The sequence below is a fragment of the Pristis pectinata genome, chromosome 8 (genome assembly GCF_009764475.1).
Source record: "Pristis pectinata isolate sPriPec2 chromosome 8, sPriPec2.1.pri, whole genome shotgun sequence".
Taxonomy (NCBI): domain Eukaryota; kingdom Metazoa; phylum Chordata; class Chondrichthyes; order Rhinopristiformes; family Pristidae; genus Pristis; species Pristis pectinata.
Window position 1 is genome coordinate 49,206,537 of NC_067412.1, and position 20,340 is coordinate 49,226,876.

General features: G+C 38.6%; 1 protein-coding gene across 2 annotated transcripts in view; it reads left to right on the forward strand.

Annotated features, from left to right (window-relative positions):
- The window catches only part of si:ch211-26b3.4 (connector enhancer of kinase suppressor of ras 2), a 563,588-nt gene that overhangs the window by 169,937 nt on the left and 373,311 nt on the right, over window positions 1-20,340 (forward strand). For both annotated transcript variants that reach the window (XM_052021060.1, XM_052021061.1), the window contains exon 3: window positions 17,972-18,174. In XM_052021060.1, coding sequence (XP_051877020.1) covers window positions 17,972-18,174 — 203 coding nt within the window. The remainder of the gene's footprint in view (window positions 1-17,971; window positions 18,175-20,340) is intronic.

The window sequence follows — 20,340 nt, forward strand, 5'->3', positions numbered from 1 at the left end:
TCTCTCCAATAATCTGGCCAAAACTTTCTCCTCAACAAAATCACTACATTTCATGTGGTCATCATCTCATTTGTTCATTTGAATTAGCTGAAGTAATTCCTTTATTACAACAGTGAGCAAGAATAGCCTAGCAGCTGGAAGAATGCCTTAGGATACCCATGCTGTACAAATATAATTCTTACTTTTTATTCAGCCATTGCACTATGAATATGTTTGCCTGTCTTCTCAACAGACACAAGATATATTCAGGGGAAGGGAATGGTAACCTTTTTTTAAGGCTACCAATCTTGTCATCTTCCCTCTATATATTAAACAGCCCAGTGTCCAAGTGTTGAGCCATCTTTCAAGTCAGTCCACTGATCACTCACTGTGTAAAGAAAGTACAACCAAAGCTTTCCACCAAAACGATGGTTAATCCAACCAGGGCTTGTGGTACAGTTAGGTTTGAGTTAGAGGTGTTTGATTCTTATAATGGCTAGGAATGAAAAGAAAAAATATTCAATTTCCAAGTATTGATATAATTTCTTAATGAGTGTTAAGATGCAAACCAAAATGCAGTTGATGTATTACATTTGAACTTCCAAAAGGCATTTGATAAAGTGCTACTTAATTGCTTTGACATTAAGATTGAAGACCATGGAATAACAGATGATGTAGCAGCTTGGATAGAGAACTGAAAAGTAACAGGAAACATTGAATAGTAGTGAAAGTTTGTTTATAGGACTGGAAGGAGGTGTACAGCGGATGATTCTAGGACTACTGCTTTTGTTAATAAGTATATATTAATGACTTGGACTTGGGTGTGCGGTGTAGAATGTGAAGTATTATATTTTGGTAGGTTGAAGGAATGAGAACAGGCAAATAAACTGAGGGCACATTTCTAAAAGGGATACAACAACAGAGAGATCCAGGGATATATGTTCAGAATTCATTGAAAGTGACAGAGCAGGTTGTGAAAGTGGTTTAAAACAACTTTTATGAATAGAAGCACAGAGTGAAACAGCAAGGAAGTCATGATGAACCCTGCATAAACATTGGTTTGACCACAACTGCAGTATTGTGCACAGTTCTGAGTGCCGCACTTTCAGAAAGATGTAAAGGCTTTAGAGCGGATACAGAAGAGATTTGGTAAAATGTTTTCATAGATGTGATACTTTAGTAATGTGAATATGTTAGAGAGGTTGTGGTTATTCTTCTGCAAATAGAGGAAGTTACAAGAGGACCCAATAGAGATATTCAAAATCAAGAAATGTATTACTCTGCCTGGACCTCCACGTCACTTAATTTCATAGATCAGTGATTCTCCTTGAGTTGAGAATCCTAACATTATCCACTCCCAGTTTGGATAACATTCCGCAGCAATGCAAGTAGTAATCCTAAAAAGGTGCAAAACTGAGCTCATGGTTATTTAGCCTCATCTTCTCATAAGAAATTGCCTGATAACTGCTGCTGTAGGCTCACGGATTTAACACTTTAATGAGCACTTATTTAATGCCCAAAGCTCACTCTACCAGCTGTCGGTATAGTATTGTATTCAATTCCTGAAAACATAAGGTGAGTGCCATTGTGACTCCTGAACAGAGCTTGAACTGAACTTTGAGTGCCATCTATTTTCATTTATTGGAAAAAAATCTCAAAATCCTGCATTCGATTCTCATGAGAAAAGTTGGGAATGAGAAAAATTCATGGCAATGGATTTTCACATCTCTTGTGGAAAGTGTGCCAATAGAATATTATGCAGTTAGTTTTAGCCTTAAAGATCACCTGCAAAGATCATGGAACAAATAAACACGGACAGAGTTTCTGAAATAGGCGATGGAACACCTGATCTGGTAATTGTCTGGAAGTAGCAAGTGTCACAGAGTCATGGAGTTATACAGGATGAAGCATGCCCTTCAGCCCACTGAGTCTGCACTGACCATTTACACTAATCCTACAATAATCCCATTTTTTTTTAATATTCTCTCCACAATCCCTGAAGCCATCCTAGATTCTATCACTCACTCGCACACTAGGGAGATTTTATTTTTACCGCAGCCAACTAACCTGCCTGCCTTTGTGATGAGGGAGGAAATTGAAGCAGTCACAGAGAGAACATGCAAAGTCCACACAAAAGCACTGGAGGTCAGGATTGAACCTGGGTCACTGGACCTGTGAAGCATCTGTTCTACAAGCGGCAATACTGCATTGTCCACAATTCTTTGTTCTTTGATATTACATATGAGGCATAAAGGTATTGAATTTATTTTATGTTAAGCTTTTTGCAATTAATGTGAAATTTTTTGCATCATGTACTCATCAAGATGTCCTGTATGATCTGAGGACATAAAACATCTTGATTAACCCAAGTATCATAACTTCTAAAATGCATAAATGATCAGCAGGTCAGGCAGCATTTGTGGAAGGAGAAACAGTCAACCTTTCAGGTCAAAGCCCCTCCATCAGAAATGGGAAATAGGAAATAAATGAATTTTAAGTTGTAGGGAAGGTGGGAGGAGAGGTAGATAGGGAAAGAGGGGATAGGGTACCCTATCTGTGATAGGGTAAGGCCAGGCTTTCCATGGGGATAAGTTTTAGTGGTCCATCAGTCAAATGGGCTAATGGGGGCAGTTAACGGGTGACAATGCAAACAGACAACTGTGTTGCAAATAGCAGAGCTGTGGGACATGGCCAGCTTGTCACGCTGTGCTGGTGGAAAGAGAAAAGCTGAGCCAATATCACAGATGGATAACAGAGTAGAAATAGCCAGTTAAGCTAGAAACAGAAAGCCAGTTAGCTAAAAACAGAAAGAAATGCAGATGCTAGAAATCTGAAATAAGTTATTTGAAGTTGGAGAATGTGATATTGAAACCGGAAGTTCTTCATCACGTCCAGACAGAAGATGAGATGCTTTTCCTCAAGGTTGTGTTGGGCCTCATTATAACAGAACAGGAGACTGCAGATGGTTAGGTCAACGTGGGAGTGGCATGGAGGACTAACATGACAGGCAATAGGAAGCTCAGGGTTACCCTGTGGACTGAATGCAGGTGCTCAGCAAAGTGGTCATTCAACATGTGTTTAGCTTCTCCAAAGTAAGGGAGACCACATTCTTTATCAAAACTGGCAATTTCTCCCAATCCTCCATCCGTGATATTCGCTCAGTTTTTCTCTCTCCATTAGCACAACCTGTTCTGCTGAGGATGGCTCATGGCCCTGCTATTTGCAACACATTAACACATCTTGATTCTTTGTTTGTATTATAACATACTAGCTGCCCCCATAAATCCATTTGATGTGCCACTATTTTATTCCCATGACAACCCTGGTCACCCTATCAACCCTGGTTCCCTTTGTCCTATCCAACCCCACCCCCTTCTAAAACTAACTTGTTTTCTCTGTTTCTCAGTTCTGATCAAGTAGATCTGAAACATTAACTCTGCTTGATTCCCACAGATGCTGCCTGATCTGTTGAGTGTTTCTAGCATTTTCTATTTTTTTCACATTTCCAGCAAATGTTTATTGTTTCATTTTCATTCAAAATGCATAAAGAATAGAGTTACTTTCACTAAGAATATGTTATGATTGTCAAAGGAACCTATCATGACCTAAATAAGAAAAGCATAACCTCGAAGAACATGTTTTTCCGTTCACTTTTTTATTTCCTTTTTGCATCGAGCTGGGGATTCTTAATGATGAAATTTTGTTTCTTTGTCCTTTACTTGCTCCTCATTTCACTACAGTCAGATTTCTCTCTGATCTCTGTGGACTTCCTTTGATGGAATTAATTTGCAATTTTCTTGCTTTTTGGAGCTCTCATTGTTGATTCACATCTTCTTTCATAATCTTTTTAGAACCATTGAACATTTCTCTGCTGAGTTTCAGAGGCAAAATAGTCAGTGCCCATCAGTGATAAAGTCATCACTTTATGAGGTACTGGAGTTAAAAAAAATCAAGTACAGAACAAAAAATAAAACCAAATCATGGGTAAAATTAAAGAGAAAGAAAGGGCAAAATAAGAGATTTTAAAAGAATTGAATTAAAACGAGTAGATGGAAAAAATAAATGCAGAGGTAAAATTAGTAATACAAGAAAAATCAGTTCGACAGTCTAGCATACTATCTGCAAAGAGTAATGTTATTAGAGGAGTCATCTAACAGATTGGATATTAAACCAAGATCTCACCTGCCTTCTCAGGGGATGCAAAATTCTTGTAATCCTATTTTGAGGAAAAACAGACAAGTTTTCCTTCAGGAGTGTCCTGAACCATAGTTATTCCTCAATTCGTACTACTACAAACAGATTATCTGGTTGCTACATCTTTGCTGTTTGGGAGGCCTGGGTGTCCATAGATTATTTGTTGTATTTCCTACATTACAACAACCACATCAAAAGTAATTCTTTGAGTGGTAAGTGTTTTGAGATGTGCTGACATTGTGAAAGGCAAGTTCTTCTTTTGATGGCGTAACAATGAATGAGGTGAGTATAAGAATTCCCTTTGACTTCAGAATCAGAATCAGGTTTATTATCACTGACATATGTCGTAAAATTTGTTGTTTTGTGGCAACAGTACAATGCAAGACATAAAGACATAAAAATTACTATGTTACAAAAATAAATAAATAGCGCAAAAGAGGGATAACAAGGTAGTGTTCATGGATTCATGGATCATTCAGAAATCTGATGACAGAGGGGAAGAAGCTGTTCCTGAAACATTGAGTGTGGGTCTTCAGGTTCCTGTACCTCCTCTCCGATGGTAGTAATGTGGAGATGGCATGTCCCGGGTTGTGAGGGTCCTTAATGATGGATGTCACGTTCTTGAGGCACCGCCTCTTGAAGATGTCCTTGATGGTGGGGAGGGTTGTGTCCATGATGGAGCTGGCTGAATCTACAACCCTTTGCAGCCTTTGCAGTCCACAAATATTAGTTATAAATTGCCTCTTTGAATCTTCTTCTTCCAAAGTCCCTCAGCTTCCACTCCAGTTTTCTGGGTAATGAGGTAGCTAATGAGGCTAGTGTAGGAACTGCAGACTCTTCCACAGAAGGGACAGGGGATGGCTGACAGAGCAGGTGGCTAGGTAGTTTGTGAGCTGGTGTGCTCTTTCTGCCACTTACACGGGGCTTCTGTGCACTCCCAATGAGGTTCTCAATGCTATCCTAAATGCTCCATCTCTACTTTCAGCAGTATGGGTCAGAGGTTCCAAAGAGAATGATAAGGTTTCAGGAATAACCAAAACAAGTGTCTTTATTGCCTGAGCTTGGCCAAAAGACAATGAACTTGTTAGCTAGATGGGTTGCACCTTCAGAACACACAAGAATCACAAGAACTCAAAGCCTAGCCTTGAAGAAAAAATAATTGAACTAGAGGCTGGTGAACACCTGTGATCAAAACATTAAAGATCTACCAACATTAATCAAGGAAAAAAAAATGAAATGTAGACACAAGCCTGCAAATGATTTTGAATCTGCTTGTCTGCATATTTATCTGAGAATTTATAAACTCTTTAGGTTATGAATATGATTATTTCTTGTTTTTTAAAAGTTTAAGCCAGTTGCATTTTAATCAATTTTTAATCATTGAATAATCTTGATATAGAAATACTAGCTTGAATTACTAATGTTCTGTTCCAAATCCACATGGCCAGTGCCCCTTGCAGATTCTTTTCATATTTTCCATTAGAATTGGATTCTCAATTGCATATACTGTAGCTGGCAGGCAAGCCCATCTTCTCTGACAAGAATTTAAAGTTGGAAAACCCCACCTATTTCATCTGCTGGCGGTGCAGATATAACAATTAAAATAGATGTGCATTAGAAATTCTGAAGCATATGATTATCCAAACCTGACAAGTTCAATATTTTAGAATGAAAAATAGTTTTTGCTCAGGCCTTTTAATGGATTTGGTTGAATAGAAATATTATCTGTGCTGCAATGTTGAACCAGTCTTTCCCTATCCTGCACAAAAGTGCATTCTAAAATGGTTAACATATATCCATTAACCTATACCCATTTACTGTCAAAAAACTAATAAAACATGTCATAAACTAATTATCACTGTTTCTTTTGTATGCATACGAAAGACAATAAGCCATCTAGACTCTTGAGCCTGTTCTGCATCCACTTAGATCATGGCAAATCTGTATCTTAATTCTGTTTTCTGGCTGTTACTCCATATTACATACCAAATAAAAATCTATCAGTTTTCACTTCCCAAATTTTCAATTAAATGACAACATGAGAACATCAGGAAGAGGACAGGAGTAGCCCATTTGGCCTCTTGAGCTTGCTCTACCATTTAATTAGGTCATGGCTTATCCAATCTTGGCCTCAACACCACTTTCTTGTTCTTCCTGCATATCCTGTAACTCCCTTGTAGTTCAGTTGTCTGCCCATCTCTGCCCTGAATTTATTCAATGACTTCTCCTCCACAGCTCTCTGGAATAAAGAATTCCAAAGTCACAGCCTCTGAGAGAGGAAATTCTTCCTCATTTCTGTGTTAAACGTGTGACCCCTTAAATGGGTGATTCTATGTCCCTTAGTTCTAGATAACTCAACATGCACCTGTCAATCCCCGTCAGAATCTTATATATTTCAATTAGATCACTTCATCCTTCAACCTGCTCAAGCTTCCTTCACATAGCAACCACTTCATCCCAAGCATCTAGTGAATCTTCTCTTCTATGCCTCCAGTGCATGCACTTCCTTTTGTATAGACCAAAGCTGTATGTAGTAGTCCAACTGTAGTCTCACCCGCATCATGTAAACTTGCATCAAAATTCGCCTGCTTTTATTCTTAGTACATTTGCAATAAAAGCTAACTTTCTATTAGACTTCTTAATTACTCACCATACCTGCATGCTAGTTGTTTGTACCTCATGTACTAGGATTCCCAGATCCCTTTGAACTGCAGTATGTTATGGCCTTACTCCATTTTAATAATAATTTGCTTTTTCATTCTACCTTCCACAGTGGATAACCTCACATTTTCCCACATTATGCCTCATCTACCAACTACTTGTTCACTTACTTGATCTATCTATATCCACGTAGCAGGCTCATTGTGTTCCCCTCAAAACTTACTAACCCACATATGCTTCAATTAACTTTTTTTAGGGTGTGTAAATTCTGGATATTTACTGCTCTTTTGTATTATGGAGTGTTTCCTATCTCCACTTCTAAATCTCCAGTTTTAAGGTTATATCCCCTTTTTTTGGACTCTCTACTAGAGAAATATGTTTCTGCTTGTCTACCTTATCAAATCCTTTCATCTGTGTGGAGTTTGCTTGTTCTTCATATGACTGTGTAGGTTTTCCATAGGTGTTCTAGTTTCTTCCCACATGTGGGTGGCTAGGTTAATTGGCCACTGTGAATTGCCCCTAGTATGTAGGTGAGTGGAAGAAACTGGAGGGAAATGTGGGGAAAATATAATGGGATTAGTGTTGGATTAATGCTTGATACCCTGAAAGGACTCAGTTGGCTGACAGGGCCTGTTTCTGTGCTGTATTACTCTGTGACTCTAATCTTGAACGATAGCATTAGATACCTTGGGAGATTGTTGCACACTCTGCTACAGAGCTTCAGTAACCTCAGTTCAATCCTGACCTCAGCTGCTATTTGTGTGGTGTTTGCACAATCTCCCAGTGACTCTTTGTTTCCCTGGTTCCTGTGGCCTTCTCCTCCATCCTAAAGATGTGTTGGTAGGTTAATTAGCTACTGGGTAAGTTGCCCCTAGTGTAGGTGGGTATCAGGAGAATTGGGGGATAGGGGGATAATTGACAAGCATGTGCAAGAAAATAACTGGAAGAATGGAACCAGTGGGAATCCTCCAAGGGCTGGCAGAGACTCAGTGGGTCAAATGGCCTTTCACTACATCATAAGAAAAGACATAAGCTGTTGTTGGAAATTTCCACAGGCAAGGGAGGGAAAAGAGGATTCTCCCATTTAGCCCTGGGGTGTCCACAGAAACATAAATTATCTTGTATAATCAGTTGATGTGGACATTCTAAGAGATAATTTTGTTTTATTTTGGTCAGATAGTCACAAAATAAAACAATATGATGTTGAATATTGTGTCGGTAGTGGAGTGAAGTTGTGCACAAATTTGTATTGTTTTAGTATTTACTGGAATAAATGTAAAGAAGTGTCTGTTCTAAAATCAATGCTGAAATGTCATTTGAATAAAGACCCAGAGTACCAATGAGTCTGCACGATTGATAAAGGCTAAAAATGAATTAAATTAAATTATGCTGGCAAACACACAAATCAGAATTCATAATTCTTTTCATCTTAAAAGAGGAAAATATTACTCTCTTGCTAAACAGAAGCTAGGTCGTTAATTAACTTGTGTTCATTTATATAACTAAAAACATCATCATGCCATTACTTATTGTTAAAGTAAAGCAAGTTTCACATAATCAGCCCTGCAAAGTGATTGGATTGTCAGACTGGATCCCCCCTAAAATAGTTATGCATCACTGCTTTCTATATTTCAAATAATAAAGTCTTATCAGTTAATTATGATCTATATTAAATCAAGTACACAGGAATATAAGTACAGGGGTTTGCCAGGTTACAAATGACCTGACTTATGGAGATCTGACTTTAGCAAATTCTCCCATATGTTTTGAAAGCATTTTTCATGCTAGTAATAATAATAATAAAATGTTTCATGATATTCATTAATGATTGGATACAGTATATGTTCCATTAGTTTAATTATGGGGAGTGTTAGGGTGATTATTCAATGAAATTAAAGAATTATAGCAAATGTACGTAGAGCAATATGATATGAACAGCTATAGAAAAAGGACATTTATGACTTGCAGAGAAATCAGCTTATGGACAGTTCTCAGGAACAGAACCCTCATGTAACCCAGGGACTGCCTGTAGTTCATTTTGCCCTGCAACCCATTCTCCCATTAACTGAAAATATAATGGATCTGTAGCTCAGCCTTTGTTTCTTATCTCCTTATACCTCTTGTTAATAATATGGCTGCTACATAAATAGTAATTTAATAATGACCAAATAATTTGTCTTTCAATACCTTTTAGAGGGGTATAAATATTGGCTAGAGTATCAACTGGTGTTTTTAGAGGACAATTCCAAACTTCTTTATTTTTTAGGCCATGCCGCAAGTATCTGAAAGGACTTCCTTTCTATCGATACTGTCAGTCCCCTTGATATTTTTAAAACAAAATCAATCTATTCACCCCTTTAAATTCAGGGAAATATAAACCAAGTTGGGAATCCCAGTGTAATTTTGGTAAATGTTTGTAGTACTCTTTGGAAAACTAGTCCTGGATTTTCTGCTAATTGCTGGTGGTTCTAAATAAAATTACTGGCATCTATTCCTTTAAACTCGAATAGGTCCAGATTTCTGTTACGTGTAGTCAACAAGTCTAGAACTTAATTAGCTCCGTGTCATCCAATGGTGAAGCTCCGCCTTGATGAGATGCCCCAGCATTTGTCCTGGAAAATATTCTCTTGGATCCTGTGCCAGTTTGGAGTTGCTTGAGAATTGATTTCAATGGAGATTGCAGGAAAAATGGCAAAAAAGCTCTATTTTGAAGGATTCCTTTTTTTAAAAACTTATTTTAGCTGATTTTGTTTTTAAATGTTTAATAATGTTAATTTATTTTATGTGATATATTTTACTTTTAATAATTTTAAGTGTTTCTGTTTTGACAGCTTTGACAGTCAACAAAACAGTTTTACTGTTTCTTTTCAGGGGAGTTGTAGTGAGGTAGGGCTTCCGTTGCATGCGCTTTTAGGCCTTACTGCCTGTCATATCTGGCCTGGAAAGTCCAGGCTTGGTGTGACTGCAGCTGGCGATTGTAGGGAGTGGGTCTGTATCAATGAGATCTCACCCAGAACTGCCAACAGTACACCAGACATGGTTTAACCAGGGTTTTATGTAGCCATAAAATAGCCTATTCACAATTATTCCAGTCTTTTACAAATGAAAGATTGCAATCCATCAATTTATTTTTGAGTATTTTCTGTACTTATCCTTGACGTGCTTAATAATGTGTTTGGATTTCTATGCCCCATTATTTCTTGCTTTGATGTCCTTTTTTTGATTCAGAATGGATGGCCACACCATTGCTTGCATTGAATACTAAATGTGCAATAGTTTGCCCATTTGCTTAACTTATTAATGTCTCCTTGTTGTGTGCTTCCATCTACGCAGGGTAAGCAATCCTGCCTGTCTCTGTGTCATTGACAGACTTGTATATGAGAGTTTCTAAGCCATCATGCAAGTTGTGTATAAATATGGTAATTAGTGGTGGCCTCATTACAGCTCTCTAATCAGCTGAAAATTTTCATAGTGTTCACTCACTCTATCCTGATTTATGGACTCTCATAATTTCCCACCAACAGCTGTTAAGCTAATTGGTCTATAATACCCAGGTCTCCCTCTCTCACCTTTCATAAGTAGTGAAATGACTTGTAATTTGCTACTGTATAGAAACTGTAACTGATTTGAGAACTTTGTAGTGTTCTTTTATGCTTCCTTTAAAACCTTAAAATAGAATCTATCCCTGGATTCCTCATATGTTAATACCATTTTGGCTTCACATTTTCATCATTTTGCTGACATGAATTTTCAGGAGTCCTTGTTGCAGATTCAGGACCAGTTTCATCTGAATGCCCACTGAGCTATCCTCTTCCTCTAATGTACGCAGTGACATAAGAAAATGTTCATCATTTCCTTATCTTTAGTTCACAGTATCATTGACGTTCATTTTTAAGGGCTCTGTTTTGTCACTTTTTTTTGTAGCTCTATCAAATGCGGAAATCTGTGCTACTTTAGCCTTGTGCTATGCTTATTCTCTTAGTTTTTTGCTGTCTTTTACATTTCCTGCCATCTATGTTGAAGTCAATCTCACCTAAATCCATGGATTGGATATTATTCTGATTGACAAACCCAGACTTACTGGCCGGCATCCTTGAATCCTGCTCTTCCGTGGAATGGGCTCCTGAAGATAATTTTCCACAAGGAGACAGACTCTCAACTGATCAGCAAGCCCTGTACAATACAAGGTCTCTTCAAGCAGACCCTACTCCAAGAATTGATTTGAGAGCCTGTTAAGGTCTATCCCAGGCTTAGTTGCTCTCAAAGAAGTCAAGACATTTGTATGTCTCTGACACTCACAAATATTGAAAAAGCATTCAAAAACAAAATTATTAAGGATAATATATCTCTTTATTAGTCACATGTACATCGAAACACACAGTGAAATACATCTTCTGCGTAGGGTGTTCTGGGGGCAGCCCACAAGTGTCACCACGCTTCCGGCGTCAACATAGCATGCCCACATCTTCCTAACCCGTAAACCTTTAGAAAGTGGGAGTAAACCGGAGCACCCAGAGGAAACCCACACAGTCACAGGGAGAACAAACAAACTCCTTACAGACAGCGGCCAGAATTGAACCTGGGTCGCTGGCACTGTAATAGTGTTATGCTAACTGCTACACCACCATGCCTGCCTGAGTATTAAAGTATTAAAGTATTTGGGATAAAGATCGAACTATTTAAAAACATGAGAAAACAATTATACATTTAACTATATTTCAATGGACAATTAAATAAAAAAGGAAAGTACCTTGGACTTGTGCTTCTCCCTGCAGCTGTTTTTTGCAATTGAAAATTGTAGGCCTGCTGGACTTGGCGAAGTCCAGGGGGTAGATTTTGCAGCCTAAGTGATGAAATATTTGCAAACATTTGTGTTTTTGGCAGTGTGCAATTGCCCCAAGATCAGTGATCATCTGTGCAGAAGTTTAGGACTTCTGCTTTGCTTGAGAATGTAGACTTTCTCTCATTTACATTGTAAAAGCTAGGGGAACTGATAATCTTAGCAGCTATTTTTTATTTTCCCTTATAAACAGAATATTATGCTCAATCAATTAATGTTCGTTCTTCAACAATGATCATGTGGAGTTAAGCTGCTAAGTAAGCTCAATTCATTATTAAATATAATATGATTTGGCCTCTCATTAGTTCTAGGAGATTCCAGTGTAGAAAATCATGTTGAACATGATAAAAGGCATTTGGACAGATACTTAGATAGGGAATTGCAGAAGGATACAGGCCTAATGCAGATTGTATTAGCGTTGATAGGCATCACAGTTGGCATGAACATGGGAGGCCAAAAGGGCCCCTTTCCGTACTGGAGATTTGATGATTCTATGACATTCAATGGCTGCGTCCTCAGGCCCCTACTCTACTCCCTATACAGTCACGACTGCGTAGCCAGTTTCTGCTCTAACTCCATCTACAAGTTTACAGATGATACCACCCTAGTGGGTTGTATCTCAAATAACAATGAGCTGGGGGTACAGGAAGGAGATAGAGAGCTTAGTAACATGGTGTCATGACAACAACCTTCCCCTCAATGTCAATAAAACAAAAGAGCTGGTCATTGACTTCAGGAAGGGGGGCGGTGTATGTGCTCCTGTCTATGTCAATGGTGCTGAGGTTGAGAGGGTTGAGAGCTTCAAGTTCCTAGGAGTGAACATCACCAATGGCCTGTCCTGGTCCAACCATGTAGATGCCATGGCCAAGAAAGCTCACCAATGCCTTTGCTTCCTCAGGAGGCTAAAGGAATTTGGCATGACCCCTTTGATATTCATCGATTTTTATCAATGCACCATAGAAAGCATCATATCTGGATGCATCACGGCTTGGTATAGAAACTGCTCTGCCCATCACCAGAAGAAACTGCAGAGAGTTATGGACACAGCTCAACACATCACAGAAACCAGCCTCCCCTCCATGGACTCTGTCTGTACTTCTTGCTGCCTCAGTAAAGCAGCCAGCATAATCAAAGGCCCCACCCACTGTGGACATTCTCTCTTCTTCCCTCTCCCATCGGGCAGGGGATACAGAAGCCTGAAAGCACATACCACCAGGCTCAAGGACAGCTTCTATCCTGTTGTTATAAAACTATTGAATGATTCCCTAGTATGATAAGATGGACTCTTGACCTCACAATCTACCTCATTACGACCTTGCACCTTACTGACTACCTACACTGCACTTTCTCTGTAGCTGTGACACTTTGTTCTGCATTCTGTATTGTTTTACCTTGGTTCTACCTCATTGCACTGTGTAATGAATTGATCTGTATGATCGGTATGCAAGACAAGATTTTCACTGTACCTCAGTACAAGTGACAATAATAAACCAATTCCAAATCCACCATTCATGAAAGCTTTACTTTCTGTCTAATCCCAATAAACATTAAAATACCCATTAAAATCCCTCTTACTTCATCACTTCCTAATTTCTACATTTATACATCATACAATTTAACAGCTGACTGTATCAGGCTTGGAAACAAAATGCTATTAAAAATCTGTTTTTCTTCTGCTTTAAACTCTTGGCTACAAATTGGAGGCACATTCTCAGTAGGTAAAGAATTACGATCCTCTGGGTGAAGACATTTTTCTCATCTCTGAACAGCCAACCCTTTATTCTGAAACTGTGATAACTGATTCTCAAAATCCCAAGCAGGGGAAGCATCATCCCTACATCTACTCTATCGAGCCATGTAAAAATTGTGGATGTTTCAATAAAATCACTTCTCATTCTTCTAAACTCAGGAGGTTATCTGTCCAGTCTAATTAATCTCTTATGACCATGCCAGGAATCAAACTGGAATTGCTAGCATTTTCCTGCACAAATGTCAAGAGCTTGGGTATGCACCTCAGAGTTATGCACTGTGATGTCCTGACTGTGAATTTAATAATATTGTGGGAGCTCTTTTGTTCGTATGTTTGTAACCCAGGCACAGCCTGTATTTCACAGTTTTGATTGCCTGTTAATCCTGGGGAATTAGTTGTCTTCAGTATTTCTGCGGGTAGGGCTTGTTCAACTTTTCTGCGTAATGCCATTTACATTCAGAAAGTCCTGTACTGATTGTGTTGGGGGACTTGGCTTTGTTGAGGAACTTGATGCTGAAGGTAAGTAAGGACTTTGCGGCTAGGTAAATGGCAAACACAGCAGCCATTTCAGTTAGATGCAAACTGTTTGTGATCCCTGAAATTCACTCACACCAAACTGGTCAACAGAGACAAGATACTTGGGTATCCTGAGTCACTGTATTGTTATTATGGATTGTCCTGATTACAGCAATATCACTCTACAAATTTGAAAAAAATGAAAGTATTTATCATACAATTTTCATGGAGTAAATATTCACAAGACTTGAGCAAGGTTATAGAGCAGAGAAACAGGTTTCTATTTGAAGGTGGCAAAATAGCAGAGCTAGGACAAAATTGTTGATTCAGCTTAATTTATGTATTCAAAAGAGAGTGGATTGATATCCACCAAGAAACAAAATTTAAAAGACATTAATCCAAAGTGGTTAAAGAAGCTGTGATCATCCTTCAGAGAGTATTTGATCAAAGTAGAATCAACATGTATCAAACAAATTTCACAGGCCAAATATTTTCTCCAGTTTAATCACCTTGATATTTTTAATCATCAGTTCTGTTCATGACTGAGAAAGAGCTTCCAACCAATTTGACATCCTTTGGTTATGAACTAAAATTCTAAACAAAAACAAGAATATTATAATTATTAATTTATTGAGCTAAATGGCATCTATTCATCAGGGGTTTCAAGTAGATAAAAAAGGAGGAATATTGACACAAAAATAGAAAATGCTGGAGATACTCAGCAGATCAGGCAGCATCTGTGGAGAGAGAAACAGAGTTAATGTTTCAGGTTGACAACCGTTCACCAGGACTTGCCCATCAACATCAGTGGAAATAACAGCTGAGTGTGATAACTGTGTTTATACGGTATTGTATCTCATTACTGGCTCTGTGCAATTATCTGTCACAATTACCACAATTTGCTATATTTTTTTACTGTATATGATTTGTTAATTGTGTATAACAAAAATATTATGTTGAGGCAATTACAAAATTGACAGGTTACTCAGCCCAGCCCAGCCCAGCCCAGCCCAGCCCAGCCCAGCCCAGCACAGCACAGCTCACAAGTCAACCCACAGTACCAGATTGGAAGTAAATTTGAATAATCGTCTAGCTGGCTGTGCTGTCTACAGTAGTGAGTAAAGCAATGAAGTACCCAATGCATTTTGTTACCACTGGGCAGGCACATTTAGTCATAAAGAAACTGCATTGTGGATTTGTGAATACTTTGGACATTCTGGATCTGGGATCAAAGGTGGTGTCACTAATTTCCTACCCCATTCCCAGTTTTCACAAGATGATAAATATTCTTAAGCCTCTCGAAAGAAACATACAAAAATGGAGTTGGAACAGGTGATTCAATCCTTCGAGCCAGCTCTGCTATTTAATACAATTCTGGCTGATTCTCTACTCAATCTCATATTTCTGTGCTCCCCCAAATACCCCTTTATGCCATTTTTGTCTGGAAAATTGTCAATGAGAGGTAGTTCTCAAAAAGAGCAGGGAAGTAAAAGGGAAACAGCAACAGAGAATCAACATCACAATGCTGTAGATGGTCTGGATGTTCACTTCAGGTACAGTTTTTTCACAGGGTTTGCAAGATTTGTGAACTTCCTAAAGATTTCCCCATTTAGTGGCAAACAGGTTTTAGATGTCCCCATATTAAAGCATCAACTTCAGTGCACCTTGTATTATTATTGTACTTACTTTCTCACAAGTAATTGGTGATGATTAATTTTTGCACCATTTTGATATCACATCCCCATGCAGTATTTAATTTTGAAACTGGAACATTATTGGCAAGGCATTATTGATTATTCCATTGGGACCCTGAAAGCATCTTTGATCAGTTGTGTTTGGTGGAATTGGACTTGTAGGTTGAATGGGAATAAGTGCCAGGCTGCCTCTCTTAAAAGCCCATTTGTCAATCTGTTGTGTTGTCAGAAAATTTTGTAAATAAGAAGGTTTTAATTCCTGATTGATTTTAAGTTTGAATTAAGTCAAACTAATCCGAAGTACCCACACCAATGCTAGTTCTTACAATTTCTCTCTGGTAATGATGTTTGGTTATTCCTGGTTTCAATCTGCAGTAGCTTAGAATGGAAGGCAATTCTGGTTTAGAGGAGAACTGCTTTCATTTTCCAAAACAATATCCAGTATTCAATAAAACCCCTGCCCAAATGTATATGTGGCTTGACCACCTGATATTAAAAAATAGACAACTACTACACCCAAATATAAAAAAATTAGCAAGACCTTCAGTCTTCTGTAACTTATTACTCTGTATTCTCTTTTTACAGATCAGCTGTCCAGATCTTAAGCTTTGGACTTTCTACTTAAACTTCTCCATCTCTTCACCTCCCTCTCCTCCTATAGGACACAGCCTAATACTTATCTTCTTGGCCAGGTTTTTGGCCACTTGCCATGGCGTCAGTTATTTGGTTTGATTACCATCGTGTGTAGCACCCCGGTTCCTTTTGCTGACTTGAAGGTGCAGGTTGTTGATTTAGTGAACAAAAAGAGATGCAGGAATCAATAGAACCACCCATCATTGTCACCATCATGGTGTCACAGCAGTGGCATCACTTTCTCATGATCTATGTCATTACATCTTGTGCTTAGAAACAGACTAGAAAACACAATGAAAAGTGTTATCAGGTTGAATGGCCCTGTTAGGAGGAATGACTTCACCACTGCAGGTTATGGAACATGAAAAGCTTTGAAAAAAGGGAATGGCTGAGATAGAAACCATTGTATTAATATTTGAAGTAGAAGTGGTGGAATATATTTGCATTGCTGTAACAAAGGACGAGCCTTGATGGGCTTGAGATGACCTTGCCTTTATACGCTGCAAACATCAATAGATTAAAGTACTTAGTTAAACAGAAAATGTTGAATGCAGAAGTATTAGACTGTCAAATTCAAGATCAATTAGACTAAAAACATGTTGTTATTATAAGGCCAAAAGTTAACATTCCCACTTAATGACTGCATTTAATGGGTTATAGAATGATTTCCTCTCTAATGTCTTTAATGGAGATGTGAATCCATGTAACAGAAACAGTCTGATAATCTATTGTAGTACAAGAGGGACAAACAGATGAGTAAATGTCCACATGTCTGAATTTGAAGCCTTTTGTTTTTGATTCTCAGAATTTGTTGGATCCCAAATTTTGCTCTGGGCATTCCACAACAATTGCATTTTCCAAGTAATGTGTCCTTTGGGGTTGCAATAAATTCTATAGCTTGGTTTTGTGGGGATTTTGGTAGCATTATGATCTTTCCAGCAAATCAAATGGAGAAACTATTATGTCACATTGGAAAGCAAGTGCAGAAGTTGTGATTGTTTGCTACCTCAACTAACTGGGAATATGTGCAATCGGGGACTATTTTGATACTGTCAATGTTTTTCTTTTTCACTTTAGAGGAAACGAACATCAGTTGGCAAGGCCAGCATTTATGCTTGAAACAGCAAAGTGTCTACTATATTCAAGGCATTGGATTTTTGTCTTTTAGCAGCCAATCTTAATCCCTTAATTAAAAAAAATAAACTAATAATTACCACAGTGTAAACTCCTTTTTTGCAAACATCTGTTATCTGTTCTAGCCAGGCAATGTTGTATTCTAGGCACTGCTTAATTTCTAATGTCAGGCTCCAACTGGAATTTGGATAAGATATTAATCCAAGGCTCTATCCATCCTGTCAAGTGGACATATAAAATCTCATGGTACTGGTAGAACAAGAACTGGATGGTACCGTTGTGCCGTAGCAAACACTTACTTTTCAACCAACATTATTAAATTAGTTTATCTGCTCATTTCATTGCTGTTAGTGACAGTTGCATCTCCCTAGAATACAACAGTTCCTTCACTTCTAAAGTACTCCAGTGGTTGTAGAGTGCTTTGACAAGTGCTGAGCTTGCGGAAGGTGTTTTATGAATCAGAGTTTTCTGTCCTTTCTTCCTTTCTAAATCCAACCTACTTACGGAGTATCATTTACCAAGAATTATATGACAAAGGAGCAATTAACATACGTGTTTTTACTCTTACAGAACTATGGCTTAGAGACTGAAAACCTCAGAACGCTTTCCCACAAGCTGAATGCCTCAGCCAAAAATTTACAGAACTTTATAACAGGTAGACGGAGGAGTGGCCATTATGATGGCAGGGCTTCCAGGAGGCTGCCAAATGACTTCCTTACCTCGGTGGTTGACCTCATTGGTGCTGCCAAGAGCTTATTGGCCTGGCTAGATAGGTATGCTGCTGATAATATTCTGCCTTAGCAATAGTCATTGAATGCCTGTCCCATTGTTTGAATGGTGAATCACTCAAATTTTTGTACCAGATCCAACCTCACTCTCTCTACGAATCTTGGAAGACATTGGGGCTCCCCGTCTGTGCCAATCTTTCCCGAAATTCTTCCTTTAATCAGGATTCCGCCTTGCTATAATGCCAAAGTCATATATTACTTTCTATGTAACCAAAACCATAGTAACCTATTCCATCTTAATCCTTTCAGTGGTTAGCAACCTGTGATATGGTTGTCTGCACCATCCTTCTCTAATACCTCTACTCCTGGGTGGTTTTGATTGGTTATACAATTAAATTAAAATTGAGGTATCTCTGAAAGTATCTCGTCTAAGTACCCAATCTCTCATGAGAGTTATGTTCCTGAAGGTAAGGAGAGTTTTGAAGAACTTTCACCTTCTTCATAAGAGGCAGAAATTCCAGTGAGTGATCTGTACCAAAGTTCTGACTTCAAAGGGATTCAAAGGAAAGAGGCATGTTAGATTTAAAATTCCTTCAGTGGCGGAAATCCAAATTTAATTGCTATTGGGAATTTCAGTGACTGGAAGTCTGTGTGCAGTATCGTTCTGCAGGGTGCCATGCTGGTTATATTGTTTTTTGTAGCAATGCCGATGATTTGGACAAGTCCAAGAGGCACATTCAGAACTTTCCAGGAAACCACAATTGGTTGGTACTGAGGAAGAAATTTATTGGCTGCAGAAAGATAATACTGGACTGGTTGAGTGGGCAAAAATCCGCAAGAAGGAATTTTTCCCCAGGCCAAATTTGTGGTAATGGATTTGAGATGGGAATGCTAGGCAAGGGAATACACTATAAATGGTAGGTTACTGAAGTTTAAAGTCACTTGGAGTGGTGGGGTGAGGGTGGGGGGAGCCCTTGGTGCACATGCCCACTTATCTTTATAAGTAGCAGGAGACATCCTGCCTTTATCAGTTGAGGCATATAGAAGCAGGAATGCTGAGCTGAATCAGAATCAGAATCAGAACCAGAATCAGACAGGGGTGGTTGTGTCCCTGATGGAGCTGGTTGAGTATATAACCCTCTGCAGCCTCTTTCGATCCTGAGCTTTGGAACCTCCTTACCAGGTGGTGATGCAACCAGTCAGAAGGCTCTCCATTGAACATCTGTAGAAATTTACAAGAGTCTTTGGTGACATACCAAATCTCCTCAAACTCCTAATGAAGTTGGAACTGTTTAACACACCTATTAGGCTGCAGTAAGAGTGCTGTGTCCATTCTAGTCATCACTTTATGGGAAGGATGTGATAGCACTTCAAGGTGTAGAGAAACTTTACAAAGATGTTCCTAAGGCTGGAGAATTTAAGTTTTGGTTATTTGGGTTCTTTTCTTTGGAATGAAGGAATCAGAGGGGAAATATAATTTAAAATTATAGACAGAGTACTTGGGACTAACCAGTTTCTCTTCGCAGAGAGCTAAGTAACTAGAAGATTTAACTTACATTTAAGTTACTTGGTTGAAGGACCAGAGGGGGAAATTTTCACCTAAAGTGATGTTAGGGTCAGGAACTCACTTCCTGAAAGGTGCTGTCCATTTTAATCCCACTATTTCTCTTCTCCCTATTTTTAAAAATCTTCCCAAAGCGACCCTTTTGACCTAAATTCCTTAAGTTCTCTCTATCTATAGTTTGGCACCAAATCCTTGACAGTTTTGTAACCATTATGATGCAGTAGATGATATAAAAATGCAATTTGTTCTTGATTTAGGAATGTCAGACTATTGAAATAGGCCAGTCCAGTCAGGAGAGAGGGAAAACCTTACTCCAATTGTTTTGAGCTTGGTGAAGGTGGAAAGTGATAAGATTTGGTGCCTATGGTAGCTTACAGCCCAAAACTATTTTCCTGTTGTGTCTATGTCCGCCAAAGAGTCCAGTTGATCTCCTTCCTCACAAGAGTTGCACAAATGACCTCGTACAAGCTTGAAAGCTTTTTAGTGGCCAATTCCTGTTCCCAAATTGAAATAACTGATTACTTTGAAATTTCCATGGGCTATTTTAACATGCACATATGCACACCTGGCCCCTCAAGCCTTCCTTGCCATTCAATATGATGATGACCCTGGGCCTCAACACTTCCTTTGTGCCAGCTGCCCAGAGC